At 45.7% G+C, this 14,918-nt stretch overlaps 2 protein-coding genes across 6 annotated transcripts in view; one reads left to right on the top strand and one right to left on the bottom strand.

Moving 5' to 3' along the window:
• FAM131B (family with sequence similarity 131 member B) overlaps positions 1–4,695 on the bottom strand; it is a 32,767-nt gene extending 28,072 nt beyond the window's left edge. For all 3 annotated transcript variants that reach the window (XR_013339458.1, XM_021549057.2, XM_077781266.1), the window contains exon 1: positions 4,590–4,695. Coding sequence is in view for 2 of the 3 variants with exons in the window: in XM_021549057.2 (XP_021404732.2) it covers positions 4,590–4,617 (28 nt within the window). In the remaining variant the exon portion in view is untranslated. The remainder of the gene's footprint in view (positions 1–4,589) is intronic.
• ZYX (zyxin) overlaps positions 4,313–14,918 on the top strand; it is a 29,187-nt gene continuing 18,581 nt past the window's right edge. Inside the window, exon 1 of one of the 3 annotated variants that reach the window (XM_021549055.3) lies at positions 4,313–4,429. The gene's annotated coding sequence lies outside the window, so the exon portion shown is untranslated. Of the gene's footprint in view, positions 4,430–4,681; positions 4,766–5,521; positions 6,195–14,918 lie in introns of those variants that run through there. The other 2 variants (XM_021549053.2, XM_021549052.3) reach the window with 2 other exon arrangements.

Here is a 14,918-nt window from a genome sequence, read left to right as displayed (position 1 = left end):
TCACTGACTCATTCAGATGCTGAAGGTGAAGGAGGCAGGACTGAACACCTTGATACATACTTGGTATGTGTGAGGTATGCATGCAGAGTAGATGTCTCACTTTTTCATGCTCCAAGTGTGTAGACCACACTTGCCATTCCAGATCTCACCTCACACACCTACAGATCTGTGGGGGGGTGGGGGGGGATAAGTAAGGAGAAAAATGCACGGGATGTTCACTGCTTGCTCCAGCTGCTTTACCCCTCTCCTGTTAGCCTCCTACCCTGCTCCCACTCTGCTGAATCTAAAGTGGCTGGATTAGGAGTGGGTGGTCTTTGGCTCCATCTCTCCTGCTGTGGGTGCTATGAGCCACTCATTTACACTAAGCATAGATCATCCAGAGGAAAAGCAAAATACGCAGTACGTACTCCTGCCTCTGACAGCACACTGACCACTCCTTGTGAAGGGGAACCCAGCAAGCCAGCACCCAGCTTTGGCAGATCACATCTGACCCAGAGAGTGAACAATTCATTAACAATGAAGACCACTGCCTTTTGGCAGCCTGCACAACCAGGGACTGATGCTCGGTGCACGAGCCTAGCTGTCACTTGGGCTGTTTCTTGCAAAACTGCCAGACCAAAAACACACAGAGAGGGCTGCAGCTCAGCTGGGGTTCTCATGGTGAGGAATTCTGTGGCACATGGCACTCTCAGCAGCTAAAGGAAAGTGGTGATAGGGGCAATGTGTAGGAGTACACTAATGGCAGGTGGAAGACCTGGGGTCTGATGGCAGAGCAAGACTAAAGCAGTGAGTCCAACTTGACTCAGAGAGGCAGGGTTTTGACCCTAAGCATAGGATCTCAGGATAACTGGGTTGGAAGGTGCTTCCTGAGGTGAAAAATCCAGTTCAAAGGAGAGTCAGCTATGAGGTTACACGAGATTACTCATGGCTTTATCCAGCCTGGTCCTGGAAACCTCAAAGAATGGATACTGAACAGCCTCTCTGGGAAACCCATTACAGTGTTTGACACTCCTCACAGTCAAAAAAGTTTTTCCTGTGAGCAACTCTAGTTTCTCTTCTCCCACACTCCAAAAGTACTATTAGTTTGTAATGTCTTGGAATGTTTTCCCACCATTTTACATCATATTCACAAAACATGTTTGCTGCAGGCTTCTGTGCGAAGATGCAAGAGAAATCAGAGAAATCACTGGAGAAAAAGAGACAGCAATCTTGAGCTTAACAGGCTTGAGCCTTCTACTAATTTAAATCCATTCAAGGAATTAAGAGAAATCTTGCCACACTAATCAGAACGGCCAGTGTTAGAAGATGTCTACGCTGTAGTCAAAGGTACACTTGCAATGCATTCAGACACCTAGACAGACCTGAAACCCTAAACTTGGCTAACTCAGTTACCAACAACAACCAAGCTAACCTTTGGCATTTAGCTGGTTGACACTCAAATATCTACAAGTTCCTAGATGAATTTTACGGCCTTAACTGTCCAGCAACCTCAGTGAAAATTCTCCTGTACATTCCCTGAATCTGAGACCCAGCTATGATGAGAGTTGCTAGGCAGCTCTCTAGGAACTATGATGGGGTTTCACCAATACACAGACACGACCTGCAGCCATTACCAGAGGAAGAAGCCACCTCCAGTTCTCACTGTGTAATTGCTATCGTGCCATGTTGCACAATGCACATGTAAGACATTGAGCTGTGACTGTGGAAAAGATGACTGGATATCAGGTTAGCCTTTTAAGATCACTTTTCAGCTTTTTCCGTATCTTAGGAAATCATAATGTGATCATTGCCATTCTGGTGTCTTCTGTAAAATTTAAAGTTGCTCTATGACTCTATTTCAAATTATCGCATATGGAGCTGTTCTGTTATGACCCTCTCAATTACTTTTCCCCAGGGAGAAATAACCAGAAAACTCATATTTAGGAAAGAAAATGTAAAGTTGCACATCACTCAACATGTGCAAACTATGACATCTAACTAGATCATAGTAAAACATCCCTGCGGGAAATGAAGAAATCATGTGGCTTGCTTAAAATTGGAATGGAAAAAGGCCCTGAGCAAGCTCCAGGCACAATCCTGCACTGGCCCTTGTCTGGTGAATAAACTAAATGTGACTGATTATGAGCTTTCTATCGCTAATTAAAACCTCTTGAATTCTAAGTTCAAAATCTGCTCCATGTAAATTTCAAGTTAAAACCCATACAAGCATAGCACTCCCTTCTCTAGGACCTACCTGGTCTTGGAAAGGCAACACAGAGGTTGCATACTGAACTAATTCTGCAAAAACCTAACCAGATACACTTGGAAGAGAGAACAGAAAGCTCTGTTCATGCTAGGATATTAGTTTCCAACCACATCCCAGAGCTCAGACCTAGTACTTCAAATCATTGATTTCCAGCTCGAAGAAAATATGTCTGAAGAATCCTCTCAATAACTCCAGGAAGGCTGGAGCCAAAAGATCTAGGCTGCCAAGTAAGAATTGTTCTGAACAAAACTCCTTAGGTGGAGTAGTCCAGCTAAAACTCAAAGATCCCACCTTCACTAAATCCAGCTTCTAGGACTGACAGGAAAATAAGCCCTTTCTAAAGCAAAACAGCATAAAAGTTTCACACAAAGCAGGCATCAGACAGTATTACTACATTCATATCTGACTCCCACAGAGACCAGAATCATAGATGTGCAACCCCCCTTAGCAGACGCCTTCATAACACCAGAGCAAGAAAAACTCCTTGGTTAACTGTAAATAGGTCCCTAAAGTCCACTGAGCTATTACCATCAAGAATGAACGTGTATCACACTAACCAAAAATTGCTATCATATAAGAAGTCAAATATCTGTACCATTAAGGTATGTACTGAAGGACTGCAATTTGCAAAGTGAATTTTCAGTTATCATCCCATCGAAATAGTATAGATGCTATTTTCTGTTTTTATCTATGCCCACACAACTGTATGACATTTATAAATATATATATAAACATAAATATAATCTCATATGAGAATGATACTTGTAACAGCTCAGTAATACCAGGGTTTTTTTGTAACACAGACTCCGAGTCACAGATCATAAAAACACTACCATGCATAGAAACAAACACCTGTAGTTCATCTGACAGCTTAAGCACACTTTGCAGTGGAGAGTGGATGTTATTAAATGCATGTTTGTTCTTTATTTCAACAGCATTGTGGGGGAAGACAGACCAAGAATTAATGCTGCCAGTTCAGACACACATCGATAAAAGGCGTATCAATAATTACCCAGCTAACAGAATAATAATGTCCTCGGCAGCGTGGGTGTGTGGAGGATGGGGGCAAGGCAGGAGATGGAGGCAATACATGTGCTGATATGCTATAGAGACAGTGACCCACGTGAGCTTGAAGAATCTCAAGGGAAATATTGCAGTGATCTTTGCCACATAGACACGTAAGAGATTTCTCTAGGTCATAAGGACATTTGAGACTGCTAACAAACATGGGCTAGATACAGGAATTAATTCCCAAAGTAGAAACTGGATTCTGTAGTTTACAGTTTGCTGCTGCAGGAGTAGACGGTTCCCTGCAAGTGCTCACAAAGGGCTTTCCCACTGAGACAAGAAATGTCACAGCACCAGGCTTGACACAGTCCCTCAGATTTACCTCCATCTGGGGTGGTGGTGCAATTCTGATGTCCTCAGAGGTCTCCTTTTCCCACAGATGCCCGCGTGCTCTTGAGAGAGACAGAGCGGACGGCTTGGGAGCGAGATGTACTGCCAAAGGAACTCTGTTTTGCTCTCAGAGATTCTTTTGGCATATTGAATTATATATCCCCATGTAACTGACAGAGCTGTACCTGTGGTTTGCACAGAAGAAAAACCTTCTGAAGGGAAGAAAGTGCACACAGAATGTTGCGTTTACCGGTAGATGCCTCTGCTTAAAGATCAAGGGACTTCTTGGTATCTGCATGTGTGTAGGAGAGCTGGGTTACATAGCCTGAAGGCTTGGGATCTTTTGGTTAAAAATGTGCATGGCGTGGCCCAGTGCAAGGATGCGGTCTCTCCCCGTGTCCCCTCGCAATAGCTCTGCGAGAGGAAAGGGATTCAGTTTTGTTTGCTCTTCTCCATTGAAGTCTACGCAGAGGGAAGGGGGAGACAAGAAGACGTGCAGATCATGCAACGGTATGCATCCTGCATCCTCGGATAACAATAAACCCTTACCGAGCAAAGGAGGCAGCCGCCGGCCGCCTGATCCCGCTTCGGGAGGCACGGCACGGCACGGCACGCCCCGCACCCACCCCCTTCTCCGGAGGCGCCGCACTGACCCACATGTTCGGCGACCTTTCGTCACGGGTGACACGGGCAGACGACCCCCGGCGCCGGGCACGTCCCACCGCCCCGCTGCCAGCACCTAGGCCAGCGGCTCCGCGCAGCCCCGCCACGCCACGGGAGACCGAGGTGGGGAAGGGTCGCACGCAGCTAATGGCGCTGCACGGGCAGCCGGGAGGGGGCTGCGAGGGGCGACCCGCCGCCCGCCGTGCCGGGGGCTGCCTGCGGGTACCCGGCGGGGCCGCGGCTGCCCGGGCATCCTCCGGCGCCGTCCCTGCCAACGCCTTACCCACGGTGCGGGATCCGATGCAGCCCATCACTCCGGCGGGGCTCCGGGGAGAGGCGGCAGCCTCAGCAGCGAGTAGGCGGAGAAGGCGGGGAGCGGCGGAGCTCGGAAAGGAGCCGGTCCCTTCAGCGGGAAACGCCGGGGGGGCCCAGCGGGGACCGGCGCGGGGTCATGGTCAGGTAGGAGCGCGGGGTGCCCCCGCCGGGGCGAGGCGGGGAGCCCGCGGGCCAGGCTGGCATCTGCCCCCGCCGCGCTCCGCGCTCCGCGCCGCGCCCCGCGCGGCTCCCGCTCCGCTGCCGCGGCCCCGCCGGTGCCGCCGCCGAGCCCCCGCCGCCCGTCCGCCCCCCGCTGCCGGCTCCCCGACGGGGGGCGGGCTGAGATTGGGTAAACAGCTCGGCCCGGCAGCGCCGCGCCGATTGGCTGCCGCCCTCCGCGGCCCGGGGAGGGCCGGGCCGCCCCTCTGCCCGCGGGGAGCGCGGGACGGGCCGGCGGCGGGCGGAGGCGAGGGACGCCGGCGGGCGGGCGGGCAGGACGGGGCAGGTGCGGGCGGCGCGGGATGCGCACGGAGCGGGGGCGGCGCGGGGCCCCTCCCGCCCGCCGGGGGAGCGGGGCGGGCACAGGTGAGCGGCGGGCGGTGCCGCAGGCCGGGAGCGGAGCGGGGAGGCGGGTGGGCAGCGGGCTCGTCCCTGTGAGAGTAAAGCAAGTGGGGACGGGGGGAGGTGGGTGAGCAGCGGGCGCGTCCCCGTAAGAAGAATTAGTAGCAGCGAGGGGCGCTGAGGATGGGTGGATGGATGCATGCATGGATGGATGGAGGCGGGGCGGGGCGGGCGCGGTTTCCCGGTAACTACACTTGCGGACCCGACTCAGTTACCGGCAGCCCCCCAGCGGCAGCGCCGCTCCTCCCCCGGGGCGCGCTCCCGCGCGGCTGAGCCGGCCCGGCGCGGTGCCGGTGCCGGTGCCGCCGCAGCCCGTCCCGCAGGGACTGCGGGAGATGCCGAGGGGCAGGCGGCCCGCGGAGCCGCCCCAGCAGCGATCCGGCGGGAGGACGGTGCTTCTCCGTGGTCCGATCTACCCCCGGAGCGGGCCGCGGGGCTCAGGCGTGCGGCGCCGCCCGGCCTCTGCCCCTGGCCCCGCATAAGCGTGAAGGAAGCAAGCCCAGCCTTGAGGATGATCGCTGAGGCCTTTCCCAGGTCCTCCCCGCTAACGTGGCAATGAGGAGGGATCTCTGCAGATGGAGAAGGTGTGGTTAGGTCAGCTCACTTCACAACCCAAATTTTTCTCACCTGATGGTACCATCAACAGGCAGTGTCCTCCTGGCCCGCTTCCCCAGCACCACGGATTCTCTCCAGTCTGGTCCTTCCACCTCCACTCTCTGAAATGTTCACAGTTTCTCCCTGCCCCTTTGTGCCTCCTTCGGCCAAAAAGCCTCTCTGATCTCACCAGCATCCTTCCACTCATCTCTAGTAATGGCAAATTGAAATTTGCTGATCTCATATGATCCATTTTGATCTCATCCTCGTGCTTGGAAAATTTAGTTTTTGTCAGCATTGCTGAGAAGTCGCTCAAGACAGCTGACCAGTCTTCATTAACAGCAGTACCAAAGAATAGGTAAGTTCATTCACTTTTCCATTCACACCTTACAGTCAGCCTAAGGAAGGAAGAAAATAAGGAAAAAAAGGACTTCAGACAGAATGTATTTTGCCTGACCCTCTGAAACAATAAGCAGGAAGTCTACTCAGATAAAGTCAATTTGCAAAATAAAATCTATGCAGAAAAGACAAAGGCAGAAAAAAAAAATACACAGTCTGAATATATGCAGCTATTTTATGTTTTTCCTTCTTCATGATATTGAAGGTATTACTATGTGTGGCGAACATGATGCTGCTGAAGTCTAAGAGATCACAGTCCCCTCCTCTCTGGTGCCCGAGGCCAGTCTGCTCTGCTGCTACAATGCTTATCATTGGGTACAATGCATTAGATCTCTACTGAGGATGTTTTTCCACAATTAGAATTCTTTCCCTATTTCACTCCTTCCACCTCCCCCATATATTTCCAAACCTATCAGTTTTCATTTGGTTTTTCTGAATTACTTACTAAAGATACTTTTCCTGACATGTCTACACTCTTCTAACTTGGGTTGTAAAAGTACTGGGAAACAATAGGTCTGGCAGTATGTTAATTAGAGGTGTTTCACCATCTCTGAAAAGCAGATCTCTAGGGCTAAAAATGCGAGGAAAAGGGAAATAAAAGCAGATTGCAATGGGAACAGTGGTATATTAAGACAAAAGTCCTGTTTTGGGTAAATGTTTTTTAAAAGATTTGGTGGCTGCCCAGCCAATTGTTGTCACCTACAGTCTCCTGTGTACTGATCGATCAGGACAGCTGTCCTCAGGAGTTTCACCAAACCCCACCAAACAGCATTTGCACCTCACCCTGGCCTGAGAAGATGTATTACTGACACAGCTGTGGGCAATTTCTTTTCCTCTGTTCAGAGAGTCTGGTTTCATTTTAATCCCTTTCTCCCTCTCACCCACCCACCAAATCTAAATCTGTTCCTCGGTGAACCTTCTTTGTACACTGAGTGAACTCTGCTGTGGTTTCCTTTTCCATGAAGATTTCAGACAAGTCACATTGACTCTTTTTCTTTTTCCCCCCCTGAGCTTGTCTATCACTTTATCTCAAGCTCAAAGTCATATCCCAAATCCTAGCAAATGCACATTTGGCTTTCCTTATATTAAACTCCAATATGATCTACCTCAGCCTGCTCTGACTTCTGCCCCAGGGTGTGATTCCACAGGCAAGTGAGCAAGTCCTAGCATTTACCCTGCCTGAAAAGCTGCTTTCCAGTTCTTCATGGGTTTGTGTGCTGCTGCTTTAGTGAGGTGGTAGTTTACACAGGATCTGGCAAGCACCCATGCTGCTGCCAGACATGCACAGCAGAAAAAAAGAACTGGAAAGAAGGATTGTACCCAAGTGTCCATTCATTCACTCCACAGAGCTATTGGTCTGTCTTGTGGCTGTCTTGCATGTCCTGATGCCACCAGTTCCCTCATTTTTTTAAATTTGAAATCAATATCACTTAGCTGCTGGAAGTAATACCTGTCTTGGCACCTACAGCCATGCTTCATCTCTCATTTCTAATACAGTCAGCTTAATGAAAGGGTAGACTCTTCACCATCTTTTGGTTCTTAATCACACCTTTATTTATAATGTTTACATAATATTATGTGTTATTTATATTTACATAAATCTCCATATTTAAAGTCAATTTCATTCTCATTAGAAGTTGAAAAGATTGTGTTAAGACTCAGCTTTTACCCAGTTGCTCAGCTCTTCTGTACAGTAGGTTCTATGCAATAGGGAATTCATCATCACTGAGCAGTTTCTAGTTTTTATCAAGCCAATAACAAATTTTTAAATTCAGAAAAAAATGTTTATTATATAGTGCCTAAAGAAAAGTAGGTATTTTACATGTTGAAGAAATACAGGGTTTAATAAGAATATGATTTCATAAGAATTATCTCGTAGGAGGGAAGTGGCAAGACTGAATCTCTGAACAAGAAATGAAACAGAGCATAAATCTAACTGTCCCCCACAGTTTTTGTCCTTGCACTTTCATGAGCAACAGTATTCCCACTGCTGCTTTAAGGAACTGGAGGTAAATGACAGAACATAAATGGTTTTATTTTCTTTGAAATACACTTTCTGACAGGCTGTGGATATTTTCTCTGAGCATTGTGGGTTTGTTCTTAAACAATAAGGCTACAATTTCATGTAGGAAATTGTGTACAAAATTTGTTTGATAAGTGCTGATTTAAATGCTGGTCTGAAAGATCTTCACAAATACAAGTTTTTGTGCAGGTTTGGGAGAGGGAGGTATTTAAATATCTAGAGAGAAACATGGATAGATCTTTTTACAAAGCTAGGTACCTCATAAGAAAGGAGCAGTAGGAAACAGTCCCTTGCAACTTCCTAATTTATTTTTATCATGGGTGAAATTATGTGCCCCTCTGTTTATTGCAGATCTGAAAACCTCCCTTTCCAGAGCCCCTGTTGTGAGGGGCGTGCTGGCAAAAGGGAAGGAATGTTTGACCTGTTGTGTTCTGTAGGTCACTGCCATTAGCAACTTCTGTTTGCAAAAGAGAGCTTCTCTGCTACCCAAAGTAGGTCAAGGATGCTGCTGGAGGAAGTGCCACATAAAGATCCCCTGACTTCCTTCTTCCTCCGTTCCTGCAGTTTTGCTATGAATTCAACAGAAAAATTGAGATACCATGATCAATAAGCATGTGTTCCTAGGTGAGGGCCACCTATTTCTGGATTTGTATGCCAAGGTGAATTGGGAACAGACAAGGATCCATGCCTCTCTTCCCCCCCATGCCCTGCACACAGAGTGGTCACTAAGTCTGGGCAGGGATGGGTGGGGAGGAAAGCACAATTCCAGCAAATCTAAAAATAGTCACCTTGTGACTGATAGAGTCACTAGCCTGATAGAGGGGCTGATAGCAGCACAGAGCAAAGCAGTTTTAGAACTAGTCTAGATCTTAGCACCTTGTTCTAAACTTGCCCTGAAGCTTCCATCATATCCCTGAAGACCAGCCTATGCTATAAGTTGTTAACTGTTTATTTGTGTTTTAAGAGACAGCTGTTCAACAGTGTTCATCTTTTCTATAAGCCATTGATTAATCTATTAAACTTGTTTTACCAGATGTTCCCTATATCTCTATATAAATATAAAGATCTTATAAATTATAAATACCAGAACAGCATCTTCCAAAGAAACACTGCTTATAAAATACAAAGCTATTGTCACTGTCTTACCTGCTGAGTAAATTTATTCTTTTCATCAATTAATTATCACGGATGCAGATTATATCACAGTAGGTAATGTGCCCCTGTCATCTGCTTTAGCTACCACTAAAACCAGCTAAAATGAAAGGAAAAAACAATATATATCTTGCCAACTAATGTCCCACTTTCAAGTAAACATTACCAAGCACCAAATAATGCAAAATGTCTTCCTTTTGCCTATTCTGTTCTCAGAGGTGTCATTAGTAACCATGTCTATCGTCCCATGAAAAGACTGGAATATGAATCTGATCCTTTTTAAAATCCTTATCCTTATGTAATACTTTGTGACCAGCTACTATCACAGAAGACATGGAGAAACTTCCTACATGCTTCTTGCAAGATGTGTCTTCAGCTGTGGAAAATATGCAGAGGGCTATGAAGTTCCTGAGTAGGAGATGTTTACAAAAATAGTGTCTGTATCAGATCTATAGAGGCAGGAATTGTCCTGCAGGGGCTGTTGCTCCAGTATGCCTCACTGCTGGCCTCCTGCCACTGGCAGTTTGGATTCCCCAGTAAAAGCTACTTCTGGCAGAGATCTCAGTAATTGCTTCATAGAGGTAATGTAGTAGATGCCATAAGAGTTAATTCTACATCAAGCTGTATTAGCTACTGATAGGATTTTCATGTGGACCAAAAAGGAAATGAGATAGCAAAATGACTCATGCAGTTCTTCTTTCTTCAGAGCTCCTCTGCTGCAGAAGACAAACAGAAGGGTTTTTTTATGAGGTTTTAAAGAAGGAAAAAAAGCAGTGCCAATGTAGTTCAGATCCTGAAAGTGGTGCAATTTATCTCACGTAAGTGAAAGGCTGGGTCCTTTCAAGCTGGGAAAATATTTGAGGCTGTGTGAATCAACTGAGGGGACAACAGGTGGAGAGAGGTAGGTTATGTTTGTATTTCATATTGTGATAATAAACTCATACCCCAGCAAACTTGATCTTGTTCTTCCTGCACCTAAAGACCATAAAAAACTTTAGGGGAGGGTATTGGTTCAGTGCTGAGATAGAGCTAATCAGTTCACACCCTCAATAGAGCATTTATCAAAAACTCCTCCTGGGTATTTTGTCCCATATTGCTGAAGAGACATAATGGTGAGCACCATTATTTTCCCCTCTTTCACCATAAAATAGTTTCTCCTCTTCTCTTCATGGTGAATTCTCAAATTGGACTATGCTGCCACAGTAGAGACACATGCTTGGGATATCCTGGCATCATCTACTGGAAACTGAACATTTGGCAAAATGTCCCAAATTAAGGACAATTTTACCCAGAGGAATTAAATAATTTGTTGTTTGTAAGATATCTTAAAAACACACTTATTTCAATACAAGGTGAAATTAAAAAAATTCTGAAACAAATTAGAATTTCTACAATGGGGAGGTATGTCTTCCCAACACAAGTCCTGGCAAGGAGTGGGCCACCTGTAACTTAACAACAGACAGGACTCACATGCGTGCTTTGCTGCAAGATTCCTGTTGTGTGACCTTGCTTAATTTGGCAGTATTTTATTAAAATACAATCAGCTTTCTGTATAACACCTGGGTTTGAAGTATTGGTACAGAAATAAATGTTTAATACTCAAGTGTTCACCATTCTTTTCTCGCCTTCCCTTGATACTTGCCTTCCATGAGTTTTTCTTAAGAATTTTTAGCTTCATGTTCTTTCAGAACAACAGTACTGCTTTGCAGGTTTTTAAGAAGTGTAATATTCTCTCAGCATCTCCATCCGTTTTTGGTTTTTATGCAGAGTCATGCAGAAGTGTCATGCTGAGTTCTAGATATATTAAGATCTCATTTTTGTACAGTTCCCATTTCGAGGCTTTATGGAAAAGGACAGGAATTTACCATCTGGAGGTGTGGTGGTGCAGCTTGCTCTGGTAGCATCTCCCCCATGCCTTTGTAGCACAGTGACCTGCTGCATGTGACCATGCATCACCTGCCACTCCAGCAGGAGACCCAGCGCTCTCTGGAACTGCTGCTCAGCACCAAAGAATTAGCAAGTCTAGGCTGCCTCATCAGTCACAAACTTCACCACTCAGCAACACCCTCCTGGCCAGTATCTTTCATAAATCCATCCTGCATCCTCATATGTCCTTGTGTCTGAGACAGCTCCATGCCTGTTCACACAGAGTGAGACTGGAGGTAGGCTGGGCCATGCTCTGAAATTCCAGTTTCTTCTGCCATGGCCTGGGGCTTTTCCAGCAGCAAGTGAAATGGGAAGATCAGTGAGTTTAGGTAAGGGAGTCTTTCCCACTCCCTCCCTGCCAGGAAGGGCTCAGCAGATGCCAGTGAATGAGGAGGAAAAAAGAAAGGAGCTTCCAGGAGTGTAAAAAAGGAATTTGTTGAACCTCTGGCAGTGACACTGAGGCTGTGAAGGTTCCTCATCATCAGGTAGGTAGTGACAAGAGGGGAGGTCTGACAAGGTTGCTTTGGAAGGTCAAAAAGGCTACTTGATATTCATTCAAAAAAAGAGACGCCCCCAATGACATAAATGTGAGATGTATATTAGGGTGAAAATATCTTTGGTGCAGTCTGAGTCTTATTTTGCCTTTTTTTAAACATTTACTTCATCCTCTACTGAATGTCTCATTTCCCAGCAGTGAAGCATACAGCAGCTCCTTCTCCTAAATGTCAGTTGAATCTATACTAGTGGTGTTGCTCAAACTGCATTTTTAAAAATAATCTGCAAGCAGTTAATGTGCTTTTTAAATTCCCAGTGTTATGTAAAAAGGCACAATATTTTTAGCCTTACAAAATATCAGTTGTCATCTCCTCACTCTCTCCCTTTGATATATTGGAGATGGGGGCCTAGAAGCTCAGAAAAACTGTGGATACTAACTGCTTTAAAAATAAGGTGGGGAGTTTCTTTCTGCAATGAGGTTTTGTAATTTTACAGATCTTAATAAAAACATACAAAAATACCCCAAACTATAAAAGCAAGTCTGAACAAAGAAAAGTACTTCTTATTTTAAAAGCTACCGATTCTGTCCTCGCTGCCAAATTTTAATGTCTGGAATAATGACAGTATTATGTTTCCTGAAGCAAAATATCGACTTAAAACTGTTCACTCATGCACTGACAGAATGGCCCTCCTATTTTAAAAAAATCTCCAGAAATTACTCTCTAGCATAGAGCACACAGCTGTTGTGAGTAGGCTCTGGCAAATCAACATTGACTCAAACTATTTTTGGAATCAAGTCAGGCCTGCTGCTGTTTCTGGAAGATGTGAATACATCTACCTGCTCTGCTGTGCTGTGCTGCAGTCCATAAGGAATATGGTGGGATCCAGGATGCTTCCCTCTGTGCTTATTTGGAGGTGACCTTTCCATTCCCATCTGTTTATAAGTCTTCTGAGGTCTAATGTTTCTACCTGCTGGCAACCACCTTGATAAGCACATTTGGACCTTGCTGCTTTCTGTGTTCTCCACTGAAATTTGAGGAACAGGGTGTTAGAAGGGGCTGCCTCACTGCTTTTTCTTCTTACTGTCTTGTAACACTTGACATCCTGATGGCATTTCTGGCAAGGAGGCATCACCTATCAGAAGCAGCTCAGGAAAGAGCACCCCATCCTCAGACTTGCTGGAATCATGGCTGATTCTTGAAAGAAATCCACTAATGCAATTCAAGAGATGGCTACTAGAAAATCCTGGAATAATAATGTTTATTATTTCACCACGTGGTCTGTGCAGGTGCTATGTGTCAATCCTGGGCCAAGGCAAAGCCTCTCAGTTTTTATCTGCTCTCAGAGAAGGCTGCTTTTCCTTTCTATCTCCCCAAAATTGATCTTAATCGGAAATAGTTAAGATAACATCATACTTTTATATTTACCACTTTTTCCTCAGTTTACTGTCAGCTGGGAGAAAGAGTTGAAATGGTTATAGATGAGGAGTGTTCTGTTCTCATGGTCCCTGGAGTCACATAAATAATTGCTATGTTTAGGAGAGTGGAATTCTTCAGGCACCAACTATGTAACTTGAAATTCCATTCCTTGCTTGGAGGTGCAGGGATTTGAAGAACAACAATTTCTGAGTCAAAAGCAAACATAAGTGGAGACTCTTGGACTCTGGTATAATCTGCTAAGACAGCAAAGCAGGATGCAGCATACTATAGGCTTCTCATCAGTGTAGACTGAAAGACAAAATGAATTTTGAGTCTAATGAGGGAGTCATTGTAGCCTCAAAACCAAGCCAGGGGCCTGAGAATATGCAACATAAAAGAGTAAAAAAGTCTACAATTTAGTGTCCCTCTAATCTTGACTGCAAGCTAAGGTCATTAAGTTGAATTTAGGCTTTTGGCACCGAAGGGCTGATATCTGTCTGCAGTGATATCATCTAAGAAGTTCGAGGCAATAAACAGTATCAACCAGATCTTCATCATATTCTTCACAGATGAACTGTACCCTCTACCTTTCCCAGTCTGCTTCCTCAAGAAGACTCACTGGCAGTGTGTAGTCTAGCCCCTGTGGAATGCCTCCTTCTGAAACTTCAGAGGGAGACAGTGTCCCATATGTGCATTTAAATTTGGACCTCTGCAGATTTCCTCTTTCTTGGATCAGGAGAAAATAGGAGCTGTTTTACTGCATTGGAGAAATGTAGGCTGTCCAACGTGTCCAAAGCAAGTGACAAGATGGGCAGCTCCTTTCCCTTTCAGTGTGTAATATCTGAGGTTGCAGTGCTTGTCTGTACATTGACTGGATGTAATATCTGGCTCTTGCACTGTTTCAAATTTAACACACTCTTACACAAATCCACAATATTTTCTTGTTTACTTCTACACCAAATATAGCCCTCCTTTGTACCAGATCTCTTTTTTTAATATCTATTCTTAAAGATAGAAGCTTGATGACCACCTTGGGAGGACAGAGCTTTTGGAAAGCATGGCCACAAAGGCTAAATAAACAGGAAGCAAAAGGACTAGTGCTGGTAGGACTCAGTAATCCTTCTCATGACATTGGACACTATGTACCAAGGTGTTGGAAAGAAAGCTGTTGGTGGGAAGCCCAGGAAAAGCAACACTGAAATAGCTTTGTAAACATCCCGTTTATTTCCTTTGGCAGCAGCAGCCTAACACTGGCTCTGAAACCATCAGTCACTGTGCAGAAAATGGTTTGATAGTGCTCTCCTCATAACCTGAGCCTATTTTCCTTAGCACCTTGGTGAGATTCTGCTGGCTTAGTCTCCAGGCATCTTTCACTACTTGTTGCCCCCAACCTTTAGCCAGCACTGTCACAGACATGACCTGCGACTCAAGAATCCCAGGGAAGAAGTATATTTGGAATGAGGCCTAAACACAGATGACCTTCATGTAGATTGCATCTGGCCAAATGCATATCTAAAGTGGTCTGTAGGGAAACTGAAGTGGTTTGGGTGAGGTTAAAGGTTCCAAATTACCTTTTTTTTCATGAGCCATGAAAGCAAAGGGTCAGGTTTGCCAAGTACCATGGTCATCATATTGACCTTCATCAAGGCAACTGAAGAACGCATTTCAC

The sequence above is a fragment of the Lonchura striata genome, chromosome 2, assembly GCF_046129695.1.
Source record: "Lonchura striata isolate bLonStr1 chromosome 2, bLonStr1.mat, whole genome shotgun sequence".
Classification (NCBI taxonomy): Eukaryota; Metazoa; Chordata; class Aves; order Passeriformes; family Estrildidae; genus Lonchura; species Lonchura striata.
This window is presented reverse-complemented; position numbering and strand designations above follow the sequence as displayed.